The sequence below is a fragment of the Protomyctophum parallelum genome (assembly GCF_964188405.1).
Source record: "Protomyctophum parallelum genome assembly, chromosome: 22".
Lineage (NCBI taxonomy): Eukaryota > Metazoa > Chordata > Actinopteri > Myctophiformes > Myctophidae > Protomyctophum > Protomyctophum parallelum.
Window position 1 is genome coordinate 5,052,605 of NC_139714.1, and position 23,964 is coordinate 5,076,568.

General features: G+C 44.7%; 1 protein-coding gene across 1 annotated transcript in view; it reads right to left on the bottom strand.

The window, feature by feature from the left end:
- dock4b (dedicator of cytokinesis 4b) overlaps nt 1–23,964 on the bottom strand; it is a 207,150-nt gene that overhangs the window by 157,383 nt on the left and 25,803 nt on the right. The window contains exon 2 of the mRNA XM_083757446.1: nt 669–752. Coding sequence (XP_083613572.1) covers nt 669–752 — 84 coding nt within the window. The remainder of the gene's footprint in view (nt 1–668; nt 753–23,964) is intronic.

A 23,964-nucleotide genomic window follows, 5' to 3' on the forward strand; every position in this document is an offset into this window, starting at 1 on the left:
AGCGTGCCACGTGTGTCTGTGTTTTAAAATCTGAGCCGCAGAGAGGGAGCCATTAGGAAATAGAACCAGTGCATAGCAGCGAAACCGCGTTATTGCAGTAACATAGAGCAATTCACTACGGAATCAGAGAGAGACGAGGGGGGGGGGGGAGACCAAACAGGAATAGAGTAAAAGAGTGGAAAGGGGGAGAAAGACATCTAGACGATGTGGACAGGAAGGCATGCAGGAACATTGGCCGTTACACACAGGAAACAGTGGCAAATAATGAATTTCCAGTTTCCACAGACATTTATCTCTCCTGCGCACTCACAGGAACGCACGCATGTGCACGCACACAGTCACACAGTCACGCACGCACTCACGCACTGAAGCCATGAATGTTTAATGTTTGGCACGGTATTCTCAAGTTGTAGGAAATGTTGTATTGAGTGTTGGAGGAAGGCTGTCAAATGATGTGCAACCCTGCATGTGTCTGTGCGTGATTATGCATGCATGAATGTATACAGTATGTGTGTAACTGGGTTTGCATGTGTGTGCGTGCGTGTGCATGTGTGTGTGTGTGTGTGTGTCAAAGTGCAAATCTGTATCTGTGCATGATTATGCATGCGTGTATGCATGTGTGTGTGTGTGTGTGTGTGTGTGTGTGTGTGTGTGTGTGTGCGCTTTACCTTCACATTTCTCCAGTATCTGCACGGTGTCTCCAATCTCCAGAGGCAGTCCATGCTGAACGGTGCCTCTGAAACTGGCCAGCACTGCAACACACAAGAACACACACGTTGAGTCTACGCACTGTCCAGGCTGACACAGCAAAGTCCACCCGTCCCATGCCCAGGAAGGCTCACAGCGTAGGCCAACATGAACCTGAGGTCCATTATTATCTATAATTATACAGGTTGTTTTGAGGAAGCAATCTGATTGGTTGAAACAGCTTTCTAGCCATTGAAATAATCACGTTATTTCGACGGCTAATCAAAACAAACAATTGAGCCGTGCTTTTCTCTCAGAGCGCAGCAGACTGTGTGGCTAGGCTAGCTAGTTTCTTGGGGACATTTGTGGCCATAGTGACTACATCCGTCATTGAATTTTTTTTTTTTTTCAGCGACTTCTGCGATACCTGCAGTGCCATAGGAACTATTCCTAGTTCCTATGGCACCACAGGCGTGCATTAATGACGTTAAAGAACACCCTCTCGTGTAATATTGCTTAATTGGCAACCAACCCCCCATCTGAAAATATGTTGTTCCAGGGACCCCCCAGAAGCAAAGATAAGAATATACATGTATATATCCAAAGTCAAAGATTTGCACCACGTTTTTAGTATTTCAAAAGAAGTAGCACATCTACAAGCTCATAGCACGGCACTCAGTGCTGCACTATGAGCTTGTAGATGTATTATCTTTCAACAGCTAAGGTATAAAATAAGGGTTAAAGACAAAGTAGGTCTTAGTGGGTTTTACCAAGCCCCCAGGGAGGCTCGCCAACGTTGAAGCACTCGGCCCTACTGGTTAGAGCGTGAACTGCAAGGACCCGTGGATTTTTGACGTGGAAACCCCGTGCAGCTGGGCTTTAACATTGAGCGCTCGGTTGCACTTCCACATTCAGTCTCTATCCTTTTATTATGGGTTTTACTGTGTTAAGAGCTTTCAGTTTCAACCTGGCAGTGCATGGCTGCAGATCTACAAGCTCACCACGCGCAACGTCGTGACGCACTGTGAGTGTGTAGATCTGACATGGCTGGGACCTTAACTTAAAGTACAACCCGCCCTGCGTCCTGAGCCAAGTGCCAACAAAGGGCTGACACTTGCCTCCGACATGCTCCAACGATGAGTTTTTAGGACTTTCAAAGGTATCAGTGATTGGATGATTTCTCTGTATTGGTCGGGGAGCGGGGCTGGGAGAGCTAACAGGATTCTCTCCACACGCTCTAATTCAATTCAGTTCAGTGAGTCCAGAGAACGGAGAGGAGGAACTCGTAAATCATTTGTCAGCGTTGAGGAATTGGCAGCAGACGCCACAATCTCTCTCATTCAGTGGGCGCTGCTGCTCTGATGATATATAGCACTCCCTGGCCTGTAGCGGAGTGCTGTGGTGGACAGTACATGTAAGATACAGAGATGTAACTAGGGTGTGAAACTAGAGGAATGAATGACAATGACAACCCAAATGTTATCTGTCCCTTTGTTAAAACAACAAACCACCTGATAAAGGAAGGGCTGCAGAGAGAGAGATAGAGAGAGAGAGAGACAGACAAACATGGTTATTCACTTTTGGGCAGCTCAGGGCTCTGACAATCCATCTAACTTCAGCACGGCTGTATTGTGTTTGTACCACAATTCCATTCCCGTCAAGCTGTAACAAAGGTTTCACAGTTTCCACCAGTGACAGAGAAGTGTGGAGACATTTGACATAGAAGGTCTCTCTCTCTCTCTCTCTCTCTCTCTCTCTCTCTCTCGCACGCTCTGCGAGCAGACCCCCTATTTCTACGGCTCTGCCTCTAGCAGTGTTTTTCAAACGTTTTAATTTCAAGGACCCCCAGTTTGACATGCAATAAGCTACGGACGCCCATACACACAGGAAATGTACGGATTGTACGCACACGCTGTGTGCAACATGCAGACACCCACACGCAGTCACAGCAAAGCACCAAAGAAGGAACATGCGTGCGTGTGTCACAGAAATACACACAGGCTTACACAAATACACAAGAACACACAAAGCGCGCACGCAAAGAAGACACACACATCATGCAAACGCATTGGCGTGCATGCTTGTTGCACAACAGGCACACAATGTTTAAGACACACTTGCAGCATATACTGTATGTTACATTATAACACATCCTGTGCCAAGACATGAGAGACATGATCCTCTCTCACACGCACGCTCTGAATCAGTTAAATCTGCTTGTAGATCGGCTATTTTCACTACTTAGGGGACAATCATTTTAGCACTTCTTACCACATCTAGTGACTGCACCTTTCAATCGAACAGGACATGATGAACATGTAAGCACTCAAAATGAGTGTTATTTAAATTGCGGCGCAAAACCGGTACAATTTGATAGTGAATATTGAAAACTGGGACTTTGATATTGGTCAGCTTGAAACCGGGACAATTCCCCCGGGGTGGTTAGCTCAACCGTCTGGGCACCTAGGCTGCTGAGCCAGCCTGACGACCGCGGGTTCCACTCCCGATCCCGACGGCCTTTGACGCGTGTCTTCCCCTCCATCTCTCTCCTCATTTCCAGACTACTTTCATCCTATCAATAAAGGCAGAAAAAGCCCCAAAAGAAATTAACAAAAATAAATAAAAAATAATAAACCAGGACAATTCACCCTTTGTCAGCCCTCTGATTGGTCCCTGACTGACTAACGAGCAGGCTCTTTTTGCCTTGTATCGCCCTGGTTCCGCCTTGTTTATGTTGAATTTGCTAAAACATCATTTTTGGAAAAAACTAAAAACAAACGAGTCACCGTGCTTGCACCTGTGATGTTCCTTTTTGCTGACACCAAGTTTACAATAACAATTGAGTGCACCGAATATCAATACGAAGCAACTGAAAAACATGTTATTTTAATGGTATAGTATAGTGGATGGAGAGGAAGGATTTTTGTCCAACCACGAAACTTCAACCAATGGGTGCGAAGAAGGGCACAACCAGGGGCAGGACTTGACAAAGGCTGAATTACACACCGAGTAAATGGTGGGAGTGAGGTCCCTAATGGGCCGGACCAAGTGGAAGTAGCATGCCTAAATCAGAATAACAATTGAGAGCCCCCGTCTCCAACCTGACGGATTTACAACCCAGGAGGAGAGGCCATTTTCCCAGGTCAGGTCTGCTGATGAAAAACGCAACCGGCCAAAGCCAACTCCACCGGGACATTCCAGATTCCACATTGCCAGTGATTGCGTGTGAAAAAAAGAGTGTGTGTGTGTGTGTGTGTGCGTGTGTGTGTGTGTGTGCGTGCGTGTGTATGTGTGTGAGAGTGATCCTTCTGCGTTTGAAGTTGAAACTCTGCCAAGGCTCTTGTTATCCCCGTCACTGCAGAAACACGATCTTTCTTTACAAGGGATTTTGTCGCCAGAGCACATCTGACTTTGTAATTCATTCAAAGCCTACACACACACAGCTGGCAGTCACAGATTTGCATGCAAAATAAATGCTGAAATACTGTATTTTTGCATTCTCTGCACACACGACGACACACATGGACGCACACACACAGTCACGCACTCACAGGCACACAGACACCCACACACACAAAGCACACGCAGACAGATTTGCATGTAAAGCGTGCGCGAAACCCAAAGCGTGCCCAATACATGAATTATCCAAGTGACTTTCCCAGCTGTAGCTGGCGAAATTATTCAGTTTTCAAGTCACTCTTTTTTTAACGGTGTTGAACTGAAAGACGGCCTCCCTCCAACAGCCGGCTGCTGTCCGTCTCTTCTATCTTGTCCTTGTCAGTGCGGTCTGTCCCTCTGGTCGTATATCAGCGTTTGTGTGTTCGTCTGTGTCTTAAGATCGATGATTCTCACCCCGTGGGGAGGGGACTACTAGTGGGCCGCTACTAGTGGTGGAAAAAGTACTGTTACTTAAAGGGGAAAACCACTCATATTCAACATTGAACTATGTAATTGATAAACCTTAGAGTTGTTGTGTAGAAGTAATAAAAAAGTCCCCCCCCCCCCCCCTTCTGTTTAGCCTAGAACTGGAGGACTAGAACTTGGGGTCATGTGATCAGTGACATCACAAAGATGTACTTTTTGGCTTGCAGGCCATCTGTGACATTTACTTAAACTCGCCTTAATGTCGTCCTTAGCAGAAAATACGTTCAATTAAATGTTATGCTCAATTGGGCATCGGGCCGTGGTGAGTTGGTCTGCGGGACGGAAAGTCCTGCGTGACTCTGCTATAGAGCGCAGGGGGAGGCGAGGGAAGAGCTCAAACATGTGTGTGTGGACTGTGGACACACACACACACACACACACACACACACACTGTGCTACAACGGCGGCTACAAGACACACCTAACCACGTGCGTGCACAACGCTGCCTCACTGAGTGCAAAAATAGGCCAAGTACAGAGGAGGAAGAAGGCTCATGAACTGGCGCGTGCGCACACACGCACGCACATGCACGCGCATGCACACGCACACATGCACACACACACACACACACACACACACACACACACCCCAACAGGCTATACATTTAGCATAAACCCTTACTCCACACATACGTGTACGTAAATGTACACAAATGCCCAATAACATACAGTAGCATGGATAAGTGAATTTGTGCATGGACATCCAAATGCAATCCAGCTGCCGCGCACACGCACACGCAGTCACGCACACACACGCATACACACAGATGTTGTCTGACAGGAATCTGTGGGCTGTCACTAGGGCACTGCTATTCTTGACCAGACCGCTGGTTCCAGACTAGACATTACACACAGATGGCAGCGAGGTAACGTGCATGCACGACGTGTGCACACAGGCCGAGAGAGGGAAAAACACAGAAGGGAGAGAAAGAGAGAGAGAGAGAGAGAGAGAGAGAGAGAGAGAGAGAGAGAGAGAGAGAGAGGTAGAGTGTGAGAACAAAACAGAGAATCAACATACAGATGGAAATGCACCATGCATAGAGTAAATATTCTAGACCAGTGGTTTTCAACCAGTGGTCCGGGGACCACCAGTGTTCCTTGAGGGGGTTCCAAGGTGGTCCCCTGCAGCGAAATGAAGGAAAGTTGGTAACCAAATGGACCCTTTTAGTTAAATTATTGTTTAAAATCTGCATTACCTAATTTACAAGAAGTCTACACAATGAGTGAATGTACTGTAGAAGAACTGTTATTTTGAGCAACGTTGCCTGTTGTGAACAAAATCTTATCCAACGACAGCAAAAATACTCTACGTTTTGGGTCTGAGAAGCTAAGGGCTCCATTTTTGTCACTGCTAAAGCCCTTATCCCTAAACTAAGCTAGTTGAACTATTCAAAAATGTTTTTAGAAATAGTAAAAAAAAAAAAAAAAGAAAAGACAAAGAAGTTTAGGGATAAGGGGTTTAGTAGGTGACGAAAATGGAGCCCTAAATGTCAAATCAAATCAAATGGTGGTCCGTGGCTCAAATGCTGAATAAAATAGTACCACAGACGAAAAACAAAGTCCAAATTTAATTCTGACCCCTCCATGAAAAGGCCTCGTTGTCCTGAACCTATCATCATTTATACATTATGGATCAATAGTGTGGACTTCGTCTGTGGCATTCAAAACGGGCCTCGATATGAAAAGGGTTGAAAACCACTGACAGAGACAGAGACCGGACAAAAGGACAGACAGAGGAAGAACAGCAAGAAGTGACTGCCATGCGGTGTCCGGTGACAGTGATGTGCTGTCCCTTGTTTGTTTGTTTTTGATTTGGGAAAGAAAGCCATGGAGGGTCTCATCTCTGCCAGCAGAGAGAGAGCGAGAGAGAGAGAGAGAGAGAGACAGAGAGACTCCACTCCTAAGGCACACAAGACACTCAGTGAAACAAAGATATAGGGTTGCAAATGTGTTTGTGCACCTCAGTCATTAGCCTGCATGCAAACCAGTGATTACATGATGAACGTTGACAGAAAAAGCATACTCTATCTGGATAGTGTGGTACATAGGGGGGAGGGGGGGGCGGGGTTGTTTAAGTGAGCATTTTATTTATGTCATGGTATAACCAACCATTTTCGAGCACAGCTGCTGAACAAAGTTGACGACATTGACATGTGTTTTTCTTTACAGTCGGCGTCGAAGCTAGACATAAAATTAAAGCCAAAGAACATATACAAGGCAGCCCCCGAGCACAGCTGTAGTAGTGATAGTCACTAATCTGCTCCTTCACTGACAAGCTGATGTTCAAGCTCAGAAAGACGTTGACGATCGGCTATTTGTCATACAATGAAATACAGTATATCCAATTTTGGGGCGGGAACCCCTTTTGGTGTTTTAAACATTATGTTATAATTTAGCTATTGAAAAATAGCAGATCTACAAGCTCATAGTGCGCCACCGAGTGCCTCGCTACGAGCTTGTAGGTCTGCTATTTTTGAAAAATAGTTAAAATGTGGCGCAAATCATTGAATATATATTTCAGAGCGAACATTTTAACTAAAATATTTGCTTCTGGGGGTCCCTGGAACTACATATTTTGAGATGGCCCATAGAGACAATTCTGGGGGTCCTTGACATGAAAAAGGTTGAGCACCACTGAAATAGAAACATAGGTTTTTCAGTCCAAAATGGAATATAGTGATTAAAGCACTCCCCCCCACCCCCACACAATCCACATGGAGTACGAGCAACCGTGTAGTTGTAGTATGAATGAAATGAAAGCCCACTGGCAATGGATTAGGCTTATGCATTTTGAAATGCCACATGGGAGTTGGGGGGGGGGCGTCGTATTTTCTCCCTCCCTCTGACTCTGCTAAGCTCCTTCTTCCAGGGCTCTGAGCCGAGTGACAGCGCTTCCACTTCCGTACGTTTCCTGGTGTCGTGTCGCGACACGACGCGACACGCCCCTCGTGTCGTGTCGCGTGTGCACATGTGCGCGTGCGCACACACATGTGCATGTGCGCGCGCATACACACACACACACAGGTTAAGAAGCCTCGCAGTGCGCTCCGGCTCTCTTTGTTTTCGCGAAAGAACGCAGTTCAAAAGGCTCGTTACCGTGCCTTTAACCTCATTAGCTTCACTTCCTCTTTTCTCTCCACGATTAGTGAGCTGACAATGAGCCTCATGTGCCTCGATCCACTCCCACTGCGTTAATTATTCAACACTATGTCATTAATATGCTAATTCCGTGACGTGTTGACGTGCTCGACCGCTGCCAAAAAGGCGGCAGGTCGTCAATGCGTAATTGGGATATGTGTTTGCGTAATTGGGATATGTGTTTGAATGCACAAACGTGGGCTTGCACGCACGCACACACACACACACACACACCTATACCGTTATCTAATTTCTTTCCCACTAGCTAAAATGTACTGGTAATTTAGACCAGTTATTATTTTATATCCAAATCTGAAATACAATCACAACTTCATCGTCACACCACTGGGTTACATGTAGAAATAAGTGGGTGAAATGATATATTTATTTCATAATAAAAAGCCAAACAGAAATGGGATTTTTATGTTCCAATGTTCAAAGCCAACAAAAATTGCAATTGAATGTTTTAATCGTAATGATGTGAGTGACAGTTAACCAGTTGAACCCCATTATGGTTGAGCGGAATGTTCCCTCAGGGCTCTATAGTCTGTTTCCTATTGCTCTGGGGAAAGCTTCCGATCGGCACGCTCACAGTGCGTTGTGAGCTTGTCAATCACGGATTTTCTGTAGACGCTTTCCCCACAATACTGATGCTGGGGGTCACAGTGGTTAATCCTACAGTAAAATGTAATGGCCGTGAGAGCATTATAACTGCTGGTACATATATATGTGTGTGTGTGTGTGTGTGTGTGTGTGTGTGTGTGTGTGTGTGTGTGTGTGTGTGTGTGTGTGTGTGTGTGTGTGTGAGAGTGAGTGAGTGAGTGAGTGAGTGAGTGTGAGAGTGAGAGTGAGAGTGAGAGAGAGAGATATATGTATGTATGTAGTGCAGTGGTTCCCAAACTTTTTTCATCTCAAGGACCCAAATTGACCCAAATATGCCATATGCCTCCATAAGATTTTTACGGCTCTAGCAGTGATTCTCAACCCGTTTAATTTCAAGGACCACCAGTTTGACATGCATTCGTCTACGGACCCCCATTTAATGGCATTTCTATCACTGGGACCCTAATTTATATTGAAAAATCTATGTTAATTTAACTCCGACAGTGGGAACCACATCCGGACTGGGCTGGACGAAAACTACCCCGTCACTGCAATGTGAATAAACATCACGACACGTTAACCAGACGTGTGCTCTGTCTTGGCTAAGAGAAAGCATCGGAAAAGACAGAGAAAGGCTTCTTCAACTTCCATGGCTGCGTTATAGTGCAGGCCTTCCTTCCCGTGTGGCCCCCTCCCAAACATACAGCTATACTCTTTGAGTCTGAATGCCAGGCAGCGAGTGGAGTGCGGCCGGGGGCAAACACAAACAAGGCCTTAGTCAGGTCGTACACTAAGCTGTTTGTAACCGCCGGGCTGTGCTTATGCGTAATACTCTGTCTAAAAGTATAATCCTGACCCGTGCAAAGAAGTGCTTGGAGGGCAGCAGAGACGCACACGCTCGCACACACACACACACAAACACACTAACTCCTTCTGTCTCTGGCCAGCACGTGCACGTACAGTGGAGAGCACTGGAGGTATATCTGACAGCGCCAATGTGAGTAGGGGACTGATGGAGGAGGGAGTGTGCGCACTGAGTGGCGCCTCGCTCGCAGTTGGAGCGACAGACTATAAGAATTGAATGATGCTCAAGACGGCAAGGTTGTTGTGGAGCCAGTCGACAGGGATTAAAAGCCAGAGCGGAGATGAGGAGACGCTATACCAGAGGAAAGAGGAGGCCGAGAGCAGGCAGGGAGGGGAGTGAGAAAGCAGAAGAAGAGGAAAGACAAGGCCTTGAATACTACAGTATGGGTAGAAGAAGTGCATAAACACATTCACACACAGTGTCACGCACGCACGCACGGGACTGCAGTGATGATACTTAGGCGTGAAGACAAAAGGCTTGGAACTTGGAAGATAGCCACATGGTCATGCTCGCACACAGAAGGGAACCGTGATAGGCAGCGCACACAAAAGGCCGGCTGGCAGAATCACCCGACAGGAACGGCTTTCATTTCACCTTTTGCTGCCGGCAGGCTCCCTCACCCCTTCCACCGCCTTTGTGTGCGCGTCAGGAGAAGACAGCCTATATGCCCGCCGCAGAACTCACTCCTTCTCTGCGTGCAATATAATAATCCAGCTCCGCCGCAAGGTTTCCGTGTTAAGAGCTTGTGGTTGGAATGGGATGGTCGGATACCATGCAGCACCGCTGCAGAGGGGCATGGATAGAATCCACTTTTTCCAAGCAAAGGGCGAATGCGAGGGCAAACATGTTCAACAGGCGTTTTGGCGTCAACCGGTCGACAGAGGCCTTCAATCGATTGAAATAAATTCTACTAATTCTAATATGGTTGTCGTCATGTAATCGATTCTCGGTGGATGTTTTCCAGACTAAATAGATCTTACAGTGAGAACACACTGGTATATGCGTTTACATTTGGGCAGATTATCGCATCACTTGAAACCAGTGTTGATTTTGACTAAAACTATGACGAAAAATGCTTGTAGACTAACTTTTTTCACTGACGGGAACTAAATGAAAACTAAGCTACTATGACTAAAACTGAGACTAAATATATTGACAATTTTATCTACAAGCACACGAAGCGTCGCGCAAGCGTATAACATCCGCCATAACTGTAGATTTAGTCGACTAAAACTAGACTAACACTAAAGAATTTCAGGTGACTAAAATATGAGGGGGGGGGGATAAAGGCAGGAAACACAGTCAAAGCGTTTCATGTCGTTACTGATACAATCGACTTTGTGTGTGTGTGTGTGTGTGTGTGTGCGCGCGCTTTATTGAGTCACTAATCATAATTATTAAAAAGGGAAGTGTTGGGGGAGCAGGTTATTGGATTCCCCTCAAATTTACTGTCACACACACACACACACACACACACACACACACACACACACACACACACACACACCTTCTGCAACATTAATCTTAATTTATACTTTATACATTCATCATGCACTGAAAAAAGCAAATCTACAAGTAAAGTACCTCGAACTTGCATATAGTTCTAGCGGAAATGTACTCAGCTACAGTATTTTTGCACCACCGCTGGATTGTTTGTTCCGTACATGTGTGTGTGTGGGGGGGGTCATGATGGGGATGGGGTCAAAGTGTTAGGCCTCAGCTGGTCGCCAGTTTGTGCTGCTGACGGAGAGGAGAACAAACCGCCTGGCTGAGTTCGGCTGACTGACTGGCGAGCTGGAGCGGGACAAATCATAAATGACTCAGATTAAAGCCAAATATAGGTCACCGTGCTAAAGCTATAGTGCTACAGCCCGGTCTCGCCTCCTTCCCAGCCATCTGGTTGTGTGTGTGTGTGTGTGTGTGTGTGTGTGTGTGTGTGTGTGTGTACATCGATGCATACAGTACAGTATGTGACTGTGTGTGTGTGTGTGTGTGTGTGTCACTGTGTGTGTTTTTAAGCTTGCTAAGCCTATATGCATTAACCACATATGGCACACGTAGAGAGCGAACCAACGCAAACCTGCGTCTTCATTTTTCCAACAGACGTAGTCTTGCGTTCTTTTCACCAACACATTGACACCCTAAGGGTGCATTCACACCGGACGCGACGGAAATAGTATAACGTGAACCGTGGGAAGCAGGTGTTGGTATTTCCCCTATACATAATGGCTGCTGCTCTGTTCGCTTAAAATACATCTTTCACCGGGTGTGTTGAGACTATAGTTAAGAGACGAGGTGTAGTCTTTTGAAGAAAGAAAAAAAGAAGAGTCGATGAGTGAGACGGAGGACAAACGATCAAATGAAAGAAAGAGAAAGGTAGAGTAGAGAGAGACATGACTACTACACAGTACACACACACACACACATGGTGAGAGAGATAGTATAGAGGATGTACAGTATGATGTACAGTATGAAGGATAGAACAAACAATTAGCTGCAGGGAAAACAATCAGAGACGGAAAAAGCAACAGGGACAATATATAGAAGGATGTATTTCTAACGCAAAACGGTAAAACGTGAGGAAAGCTGGTGAGCACTTCAGGTTCAAATATGAGTACAAATAACCGCCTTTCCTGCATGTATGCACGCCCACACACAATTCAGAGGCAGTTAAATTATAATCAAGTTATTCCTACTTAAACATGCACCTAAACCATGAACATCTCACGTGCACACACAATCACACATATATGAGTTACACAAGTGCACACACACACACACACACACAGAGCCCTGGCATTTGTGACGGAAGTGGCAGGTGTCATGTTACGTTGTCAACACCAGCATCTAACAGGGTCATGGAGACATATGTCTCGGCACACACACACACACACACACACACACACACACACACACACACACACACACACACACACACACACACACACACACACACACACACACACACACAGTGAGGATGTTCCATAGACTGCATTCCTTCCATCAGTCTAACCTTAACCTATATGGAAAGAGAACATGAAGTCACCCCATTGAAAGTAATAGCTGAGTCCAGTGACCTGGAAGCAGTTTTTGGTGTTGACATTCCTTTTGATTTTAAAACCATGTATCTTGCAGATCTGGAAGGATCAGTATCTACTGAGGGTATTGCTGGTGGCATCCAAAAAAGCCTTAACAAAAAAGTGGCTTACAAAATGTTATACCAACTATAAATGAATGGATTGCATTGATTTAATCTATAGTATATTTAATTTATTATGGAGATAATTACATTCAGCTTTAGAGGTCAAGTTGAAGTCTTCACAGCTAACTGGTTTAGATGGTGTACTCGTGTCTCTACCATAAGACCTGACTTACTTTGTTCAGTTAAATCTGTTTAACCTGTAGAAGCAGATGCACCTGTTTGAGGTACTTATGTATTATGATCAGTCCTTGTGTGTATTGTATGTATATCGTCTTGTTTTGTTTCTGTTGTATGTATTGTCAATTGTCATAGTCGTTTCATTGTATGTATGTTTGATTAAAATTCAATAAAAAGTTAATTGAAAAAAAAGAAAGTAATAGCTGAAAAACTCCCAAGATATATAGCCGTTAGTCCATCACGCCTTTATTGTGACACGCTTCAAATATGGCCGTCTCCATATATGAAGATTGCGACACTGACCTCATCAAACCCTGGATAACCATACATGGAGAAGACTGGATCATCACCTAGAGATGGAGCCGGCCAGCAACTCTACATCCAGCCTCAAACCCTTAGATCTCCATATATGGAGCTGACCTGTTCTGACATTCCATATGTTGATCCCTCCCCGCCCCAAAATTATTAGTGCAGCTGTGCCCGGCAGCCGGCAAAAACTAGAGTTCTCAACAGACCCGAAAATTAAGGCCTGGCCCTACCTGGGCCCTCATCTAACCCTGTACATTCAAGACACTGTCCCCGTTGCCACCCTTAGATCTCCATATAGGAGCTGACCTGTTCTGACATTCCATGTTGATCTGACCTCATCAAACCCTGTACACTCAAGACACTGTCCCCGTTGCCACCCTTAGATCTCCATATATGGAGCTGACCTGTTCTGACATTCCATGTTGATCTGACCTCATCAAACCCTGTACACTCAAGACACGCTCTATATATGGCCAGTAAATAATTCATTCCATATGATGATCTGACCCCCCATGCCAAAGCGCCAGCTCTCGCCCAGCAGTCTGCCGTCACCTAGGCGGATGCGTGCACGCGACCTCGCCCTTTCACTTCTTGCCCTCTGGTACTTCATGGCTTGAAAAAGGAAATCCAATCGAAAGTTAAATAAGTGATAATGGTGGAATTGATGCGATTCTCACGGATGATGAAACTGTCTGAAATGAAATTCTTTTGAAAAACAAAACATCAGACGTTTGATTAGACTTGACAGCTCCTCTGACCAAAATGTCAAGCTTTAGAAAACAAGAAAAACTATTTTGATTTAATATTTATATAATTATACAAAAAACAAACAAACCCTAAACCCTAAACAACAAAATTGTGTCCTGTAAATAGAAGAAAAACTTGCTGTTCGGAAGTTCCCTATGCTAATTAACACTAGCTTTTTAATTTATCATGAGTCATTCATGATCACCATAACAACAATCACGACAACGAACACTTCAACGGTGAATTACAGGGCAACATAACTGGCCATCCTTTGGTGGTTGTAGCTTAGTGGGTAAAGAGGTCACCTGGTAATCAAAAGGTTGCGCGGTTCACCTCCCGGCCCCGGTCAAAGTGTCCCTGAGCAAGGCACTTAACCTCTAACTGTCTCCCTGTTTTTTTTGCGGGTGGTCTGAAGTACACAGCAGAAGACATTAAACCTCACCATCCATATACGTAGGAGCCAGCCGGCCCACAGGGGCAACAAACAGTCCAAAGAGATATGTTTGTAAAAGACAGAATGAACTAGAGATGGACATAGCCTGGTAGACAGCCTGGCACACAGTCGGGTACCATTACTTAAACTTGGTTCATATTTTCAACATCATTCATTTTGCCAGTGAACGAAGACAAATGTCACAGCCACCAAGTGTAGAAAGCAGTAAAAAAATAATAGTAATAGAAAGATACTAGCTAGGCTTCTATTTGTCACATGGAAAACAAAAAAAACAATGTTTCACAACGTTGGTGCCATTTCACAAAAGAAGACGTTGCTGGTCAAGTTCAGTGTTGCTGGAAGTACAGGACCTACTGTATATACTTTGCCGCAAAACAAAGTCACAACGAGCTTCTACCAGCCTGTAAACATTTAATATTTCTGGACATTTTTTGTACATTTCTCACCTATAATTACATGCCCAAAATAGGGACACCAGGTTGAAAGAACAATGTTATGCTTTGGAAAACGGTCTACAGTGGTGCTGGACTGCTGGTAAAGGTTACCGAAATTCATAAACAACAATGGGCTCAACACTTAAGTTGATACCATGGTATGGTTGTACATGTACGTGGAAATGACGATATTTCTTTAAGCCATGTGAACACAAATGGATTGTACAAAAGAGTGCGAGACCAAATCTTTTGAAAAGCGGTCTACTGCAAATACTGATTTAACGGGCCATTATTTTACCATTTGTTTCATTTCCAACATATGGAATAGCTGCCAATCATCACCTCATTAGGTCTCGTTCTGGCTCCCCCTCCTGCTGAGAGCCATATTGTTCGCTATATATAGATATCTATGCATATGGAATAGGCATGCACTCCTGAGAATTGCACTGGCACATACCACTGCGTGTGTACACATTATACCACAAGTTAACCACAACACAAATGTAGAAACAGGGCTCCCGCTGGCCAAGTGGACCAGGAGCTGCAGGCGCATACCACATATAGGCTTTGGCCTGACAGCACGTCGCGTGTTCGAGTCCCGTTCATGACCACCTTTGCTGCATGTCTCTACCCTTCTCTCTCTCCCTCTTTCCTGTCAGTCTTCACTGTAACTATCAATAAACTAAAAAAAAGGCACAAATGCCAAAACACAAATCTTAAAAAACACAAACACAGGGGTGTGGGTGAATCTCCTTCAAGCATGAACAGCCATGTGGATATATGCTCTTTTCTAGCCTGGTAGCATTGCCGCACAACTCACACATGCAGTACGTATACTGTAGCTGCACGCTCACTGCTGATTGGCCAGCTGATTAGCCATTTCTGGTAACGCGCCAGGAGCGGTTGCGCCTCCCCCCCCCCCCCCCCCCCCCCGCCAGACTTTTAATTGCTGGCTTTCGAGTCACGGCCGACCGAGCATGTTCCGCATCCGACGGAGGCAAAGAGACGCGAGCCCTCGGCGCTGAAATGACTGCTGTTGTTTGTCGCTGGGGGGGGGGGGGGGGGGGGGGGGGCTAACGCGCTGCGTTCACCAGTGTTTTTCTTGTTTGAATAAACATAGACATGGGGTTAACAATGGCTCATCTATCATGCATCATGCCATGTGGGTGGTGCCCCGCAGAGCCAAGGGCTACAGTGATGCTATTGTTGTTTGTTGAGAGGAATTGAAAAGCAGAGAGGAATTGAAAAGCATGAACAATCTCTGCTTTGCTGCCGTGACGTGCGGTCAGAACCACAGGCCAGCCTGTTGGTGCAGTATGTGCAAATATACATTGTGTATGTGGACGGCTTTGCATCATTCCCTCTGTGAATATGCACAATGAGTGTGTGTGCGTGTGTGTACAGTATGTGTCCCTTCATGCCAGTGTTAAGTTAAACAAGCCTAAACAAGAGGCTGTTAACACAGGGTCCCTCTGGGCAGGCCTCTCTGTCTCTCTGCCTCCTTTGATTACCTCCAGCCTCGGGGCGCGCACGGCTGGCACACACGCACGCACGCACTGACGGACTCACGCACGCACGCTATAGTGGATTGATTGGAGCGAGACAGAGCTAGTCTGAGAAGAAGGAATGGAGGATGAAGCCCTGGCGAGAGGAGGAGAAGAGCACAGTGAGCGGATAAAGAGAGCAGGAAACAGAGACAGACAGATGAGGATTAACAGATGGGCAGATATTGAAGAGAATGATGACTGAAAGATAACAAATAAATCTAATAAAATGAGGTTCTTTAAATGTCGCAGCGAGCAAGAGAAGTGCCGGTTGTCCGTGTCGCAGAACTGGCCTTTCACTGTGCGCGCTCGACTCGCTATAGCTCTGTCGTGTGCCCCGGAAAAAGCCGATTGACGTGCAGCGGCTAGCGCTGTGTTGTGAGCCTATTTTCAGCATGTGTCACCATTGTACGACGAAGAATAAATCAGGTTTTTAGAATAAAACAATTGACAATAGACAGGCAGCGAGATGGAATCCAGAGATGGATGGCTACAGTATAATGTACCAGGCACAGGTATATTATTTCCAATATAAATATTTAATTCCAAACTGAAGCTGCCGTTCAAAATTGTTTGTTGTTTGCCGCTGCCTTTGTTTTTAACCGCTTGGTTTCAAATGGGAAACACAGTCACAAGTTATTTATGTAATATTGGTTTAATTAATGGTTTGGTTAAAGCCACAGTCCGGAACTTATTTTAGTGAATAAGGGGCCATGTCCACAAAAAGGCACTTTGAACACTGCACATGCACTCAGCCAGATGGCGTTTTGGATATGGGGGGAAAGAAACGAACCGACTTCAGCACAGCGTAGGCAGCATGCAGTCACAAGTCAGGAAAATACATTACAATAATGAAAGCTGGCCGAGTGAAAGAGGGTCGACCTCATGGGATTATGGGAAACTGGTTTTATAAAGAGACATGGCAGCAGCGAGGTTAAGATGTAGTTTAACCTCCCGGAAGTCATCTCCATCTCATTACCAGACCAACATGAACCCGAATAGGCCGATCATACGAATGTCAAAGATAAATGATGACCCCTTCGACACTAGAGTCAAATATGGAGAGCTACTTAGCATCAGTGAAGACAGGGGGATTAGGGAGAGAGGGAGATGGAGGGGCTTTCAATTTGGAGTTGGTTGATTGAGGTATCCGTGTTAAAGGGATTGTGACTGTGATTGTGGTTTTTGTAATTTTTTTCTTAATTTTATTAGGTCGTCTGAGCTCAATTGCACGCAAAAAAAATCTGAACTTTTAACATTCATTAGATATTCTGTGACCTGGGGTTTTCTAACTCAAACAAGTGCTCTGATTTTCCTGCTGACTGTGATGTCACAGCCAGCAAATCCCATATATGCCAGCAGATGTCACCGTTTTCACTATTTTTCCTGCATGTTTTCATCGCAGCTCAAAAGGCTTCAGACACATACAAAATCCCAGACCACAGAAAATCCACTAAATGTTCAAAGTTCAGGTTTTTTGGATGTAATTGAAAAAACCTACAAAAATAAATAATAATAATAATAATGTTGTGAAACCTTTAAACCTCAATCTGTTGAATTATTAGTAAATAGCCTTCAGTGTTCACACACAACATTGAACACTGAAACTTTGCAAATAAAAAAATGCTGTTTTCATTTAGGCTGCACGCTCAATCTTCAAGCTCAATCTCCAAGGTTACAGTGTGTTGTGAACTTGTCAATTCAATTAAATTCAAACTTTTCAAGACACTCACAGGGGGGTCCATAGGGCTGAACACATAAAACATAAAAACACAAAAGTAAACAAACTATAAATAAACAAAGCATAAACAAACAAACAGGGGGGACTTATCTCTGTACATGTCGTACATACTGTACATGTCGTCTATTGTCACCTTTTTTCCATGACAGTGTATAGTGTAATGAAGTATATGTATATATGTAACGACAAAAACGTGCTTCTCGATTATCGTCATATTCTCCACCATTAGTAGTGTTCACCCGTAATTAAAAGCTAACACCAAAACACCACTTTTCTATTACAATTTGTTCAGGTGAACCGCATAAACAAAAACCACGACACGGACCTAAGAAAATATACACAACAAAGTGGGGTCTAATGTTATGCTCTCTACTAGGAATCCTGATCTTCAACAAATTCATTTAAATTTTGTTCACCGAAAATATTTCACCCCCTGTAGATTATGTGCTATGAGGATTTTAAATAATCCCAACTGCACTGCACTTCGAACAGCATAGGTACATTCTTCCATATGGTTTGGGAGTGTCCAAGTGGTCTCACATTTTGGAATATGGTTGCTGCTAAACTTTCAATACTTTCACAAATTAACATTACATCCTCTCCATCTTTATTTATTTTAAATGATGTATCCCGATTGCAATTAAATAATACCCGCAACCGTGTCTTCTTTGCTTGCGTAACAGTGGCAAAGAACATGGTTGCTACACGCTGGAAACCTCCTCATTCGCCAATGGGGTTTAACCTTTTTAGATATCGTCTATCTGGAGATGTCAACGGCAAGGTTACATGGAGCAAAAGAGGAAAACATTCATATTTGGTCTAACATTGCAGATATAGTCAAGGATATGATTTAGTCTTTATGATTTTTCTATTGCACAGTGGTAGGAATCTTGGCGCAGGTGTGCATTTTGTGGCATCGTTGGTCCCGGGGGGGGAGGGGTGGGTGGGATTGTTTGTTTGTTTGTTTTGTGTTCCTTTTATTTAGCTGTATGTGTGTCACTTGTCTTGTTTTCTTTATTCATTCTTGATGTTCACATGTTTGGTTGTGCTATTTTTGTCTTAAATAAAAAAGAAAATTGATAAAAAAAACTGAATATGTGTATAATTAATGCAGCACACGTTCTATATTCTTTTGCTCATCACTGTAGGACATGATGCAACAAGCTCAAGTGGCAGCAGACACGTACACAGTGAAATCCAGAGAGACAAAACACACGCATGGGTGCGTGTTTTACTACACTTGAGGCGCAAATGTCCCCACAAAAATAGACAATGTCAGGACCATTTTCCTCATAAAAAGTGTTTGAGTCAGGTTTACAGGTTGGGGTTAGGATTAGGCATTCAGAGGTTAGTACAGTACAGTATATACAAACATGTGTGTGCGTGTGCAACTGTGCGTGTGCAACTGTGCGTGCGTGTAGTCAGTAGGTTTGGGATTCGGAACCGGGTCCATTTCAGACCCGGTTCCAACATTGCGGATCTGGAGCCGTTTCTTTTTTATTATTAACGGTTCCCCAAACGGTTCTCATCAGTCGTTATTTAGCTCCGCTGTGTCTGTGCATGCATGCAAGCAGAGCCTGGGGTGACGTCACCCCACCTACATGAGTGAGTGGGGTCGGGGAGGATACGCCCACTGTTCTGTGCATTCAGCGACCGCCGCGGAGCGAGTGGGACAGTATGTCGAAGATATCGCCAAAGTGTGGTTAACGGAGAGGGAAATTACTCTGAGGCTGCTGAGCATGCAAAGTGCAATAAATGCAATGCTATAGTTCCCTGCAAAGGTTGTTGTAACTTGTACCAGTTGGACCATGTCCACATTGAGGAAACATCTCAAAATCAATATGCCTACACGAGTCCACAACTCACGAGAATAATCTAGACATCGCGTTTGAGAGCCCAGCGTTTAGGTGCATATACCTTCATAGATTGATTACTTTATAAACAGTTTATAAAAAGCACAGGAACGTAGCCTACAGTACAGTTCAATACAAGGTCTGCTAAGAGGATAATCCAAGAAAGCACTATGGCTTGTTTCCATTAGGGTAAGGGCCGGGGTCCTTCATATTAAATGAATCCTAACATTAAAGACAACATTTGTCACCACAACAATATCATTATTGCAATGTGTACTGTATATTTAATATACAGTATACACTACAGTACAAATTGCAATATACAGTACAAATTGCAACAATGATATTGTTGTGGTGGCTAGCTGGTGGTGATGGTGGTGAAGTTTAAATAATAGTGCCACCTCATAATTGTAAAGTGCATTTTCAATAATTGAATTAATACATTTGTGTTTATTATGTACTTGGTTAGGTTAGTTATAATATATAAGCATAATCTATGTAAGAAAAAAAGGGGAAAAAATTATATTAGGATCCGTTAAGGGATCCGGGAAGGATCCGGAACCGTTAAAATCCTAACGAATCCCAACCCTAGTAGTCAGCGGGGAGTGAGTGAATAAAAATGATATTGAAAGAAGGAAATGTCAGCACTCCATGAATGCCCTTTTCACGTGGTTTTATTACCTCTGACGAGTGCTGGCATTTCCTTCTTTCAATTGAGTATTTCTGAGCCGTGCACCAAGAATTTACCCTGCTAATTTGGAGTGTTGCAGGTTTCTCAATAAAAATGATACATGATTAAAAAAGGGCCCATAGCAGTAGTCCCTGTCTTTCTTGATCAGGGGCGATACCGAATATACAGAGTAATTAGCGCAAAATATACCGAAACCGAAATGAAGAACCAATAAATAGCCCATTTTGTTTTTAAACGTTCATTAATTGTAAATGCAGTAAATTACTAATTGGGGATTAGACATCCGTCGTGGGTCACTGCGCCGGGGGCAACGCACACAACAAACCGCCACTGAGTGACTCCCACGTGGAGCCTGACATGCGTATATACGTGTCTTCACGTGCACGTACACACACGCTGGGGAAAATGTATCCAGGTGTACATTGGCACGCTTGCCCGCTGGACTGCACATATGCATGACTGGTGGGCACACACGCACGCACACACAGATGGCAATCGCTTTAGAGCACAGCCAGGGCAAAGGAAGTCACTGCAGAGGAAACACACACACACACACACACACACACACACACACACACACACACACGTCATATGCAAGGTTGCTTCACATTCAAGGACACACAGATGGCAGGTGCTACACAAACACAGGCCAGTGGAGCATACCTTATTATCAACTGAGCCCTGCGGCCGGCCAGCCATACAGCCAGCCAGCCAGCCAGCCAGCAGCACACAAAAAGATCCAATCTGCAATCTGCAACACCTCACCTCTCCATCCATACAGCAGAGAGCGAGGCTAAGCCGACATCTGTGAATCTCAGTTACAAAGCCACAAAGGATCACACTTTAAAAGGTATATATAGGGCAAGTGACATCAGGAGAGGGAACTCACACAGAGTGGACTAGAGCATCAACTGGATGCGATGGCACCAAAGGAATGAGCACAATTTTAACAAATGTAACAACCGTTCTCCGTTGTCCCACTTTTCTGCGGTGTTACAGACTCATTTATAATATATCTAGAGAGCGGATGAGGAGCGGCAGGCCCGCCACCCGCAATTAACTTCAATGCAAGTCTGGGGGCTTGGTTGAGACTTCCGCGTGGCGTTTCTAGAGTATGGGGCCAGACTCCCATTGGCTTAGGCGGCGTTTCAGAGTATGGGGTCAGACTCGGCCAGCCAATCAGGACTAGGTCGCGCAAATGTCCTCATAGCCAACAGCAGCGATCATAAGCCAGCCACATGGTCCCGTAAAGCTCCGTTTGGTTCCATTTATACACTCTGAGAGTTACATAAACACTAGACTTAACAGTGAGGGAAGCGCAGAGCTACATGATGTGGATGGATGGAAAGATGAAGAAAGACTGGCAGATAAGTGGCTAAGAAAAAAAGCCAAAGATGGATAGAGGGATGGACAGACAGACAGACATCATCCTTTTTCGACCACGGTCGAGATCATGGATTTCACATTGCCACGCCAGACTTGCTGGTCCTTTATTGCCATCCCAAGTTCCTGCTTACAGATGCATGTGTCCCTAGCGATGACATCAGGGAACGACGGTTTTCTACCTCTATGCTTTGAGGCAGGATTCCAGAGAAGAAGCCATTTCTCAAATGTCTTTGAAAGTGTCCATGTCTCGGAGCCATAGAGTATAAGACAGACAGACAGACGAATGGACAAATGGATGGAGAGTGGAGGAAACAGATTGATAGACCCAGATAGCTTGCATCGTTAAGTGTGTGCTGAGCACACGAATGCAAAGCAGAGACTTCATGCTCGGATGTGCACGCACACGCACACGTTGAACCATTGGTTCTCTCCCTCGATGACATGCCAGCCACAGGGCTGCCACGATCATGACATTTTAATTGACAATTAATTGTCATTGGAGTGTGCATGTCATAGATAACTGCTGTAGCACTGAAGTCTGACATCGTCACGACATTTAGCGTGTTTTTAGCGGGTCCGGTGTCCATCCAGCTTAAGAGTCCTGAGTGGTTAATGATTCCGCGCTTAAACGAAAGGGGAAGTATCAACCACTCACACCGTCCGCAGTAAAGACATTAGTGAGAGAAATCTAGTGAGAAATCTCCAAAGACCTGCCTCCTTAATGTAATGAAAGTCACTCAGGCAGACAGGATACATTTTCCCATCAACGCTCTGCTAAAGAGGGGCGAGAGATCAAAAGAGGAAGGAAGAGAGGTCTAGAAATAGAGGGTCATACAGAGAGAGAGAGAGAGAGACAGAGAGAGAGAGGATACAGTGAGAGAGATAGAGAGGAAATTAGATAAATCGGCTGCAGATGGAGAGCTGGGGCAATGCCAGTCTCTGAGTCTCATCATGCTAACGTCCGCTGTGATGTGGGCTATCATTACCCGATGCCACAGCTTATGAAAGCATTCGAGATCGAGTGCCTGTGTGTGTGTGTGTGTGTGTGTGTGTGTGTGTGTGTGTGTTTTGTGCAGGTTGATTATTTCTCTCCTCTGCCATGGAATCGCACATTTCCGTATAACAGTAAATGGTCGATATTTGTGATGAAGTTTATGCACATCCCCATTTCCGTTGAGCCAAACTGCAAAGTAGGCTACAGAAGTTCAGTAAACCTCCTAGCATTCCTATTCTATCCCATTCGATCTTGTGAGGTTAGGGTTAGACTATAGGCATTTGGAGGTTAGGTTTAGAGCTTATGGTTAGTTAGCCAGGCCTGATTTGTATTAGTTGCACGCCAGTGTCAAGCACCAAAAATAACTGATCTACAAGCTTGTAGATCCGCTATTTTCAGTATGCGACACCAGTGCATCCGTGTCACTGGCAGTGATTTTCCTTCTTTCCTATAATGGAGATGAGTTGCATAGTGAAAAGAGAAGAATGTGGATATGAGGTTTGAAATCTGTGGCCTTGCTGGTATGTCAGTTATATAGACATCTGCTTCAGCTTAGATCAATGATACAGTAAGTCACGCACGCACGCGCACACACATATATAGCTACTAATATAGAACGGATAAATGGAATAGTTCCGTATAGCAATTATTGTATGGTTGAATGTGGCTAACACCATCTTCTCAATTCACTGGGTCTAAGTACGCGCCGGCGCGTACTTTGGACTCCCGCTACTTTAAATATTAGGCAAAAACAATGTTTTTTTGATCCATTAAATCATAGCGCCCAGCGATTTATAGCAGCGGAGCACTTTTACCGACAGACCGGATGTTATCCCAGATGTGGCTGAAGTTGCTAGAAGTAGCCAAAACACTCTAGAGGCGATCGACAACAATGGGAGGTATGATTAATTCTACCGAAACTAGCGACGGGGCCACGGTGGGCCGTCTAACACATAATCTTTGCTTAGAATTGGACGGAATGATTTAGATCTAGAGTTATTAACGTTTTAAGATTTTCGGTCTCGTCGGCTAAACAGGGGGGGGGGGGATTTTCGATGACGTCCCACTGTTGCGCAACATCGAATGTGGAGTGATGTGATCGGTTTTGATATCAATAATATCCGTCCTTTTGATCAATCTCCATCCTGGGCGCTGGGTGTTACTAATTGAAAGGGCGGAGAACTTCGTCCTCTGCGCTCAGGGTGTAAACAGGGAC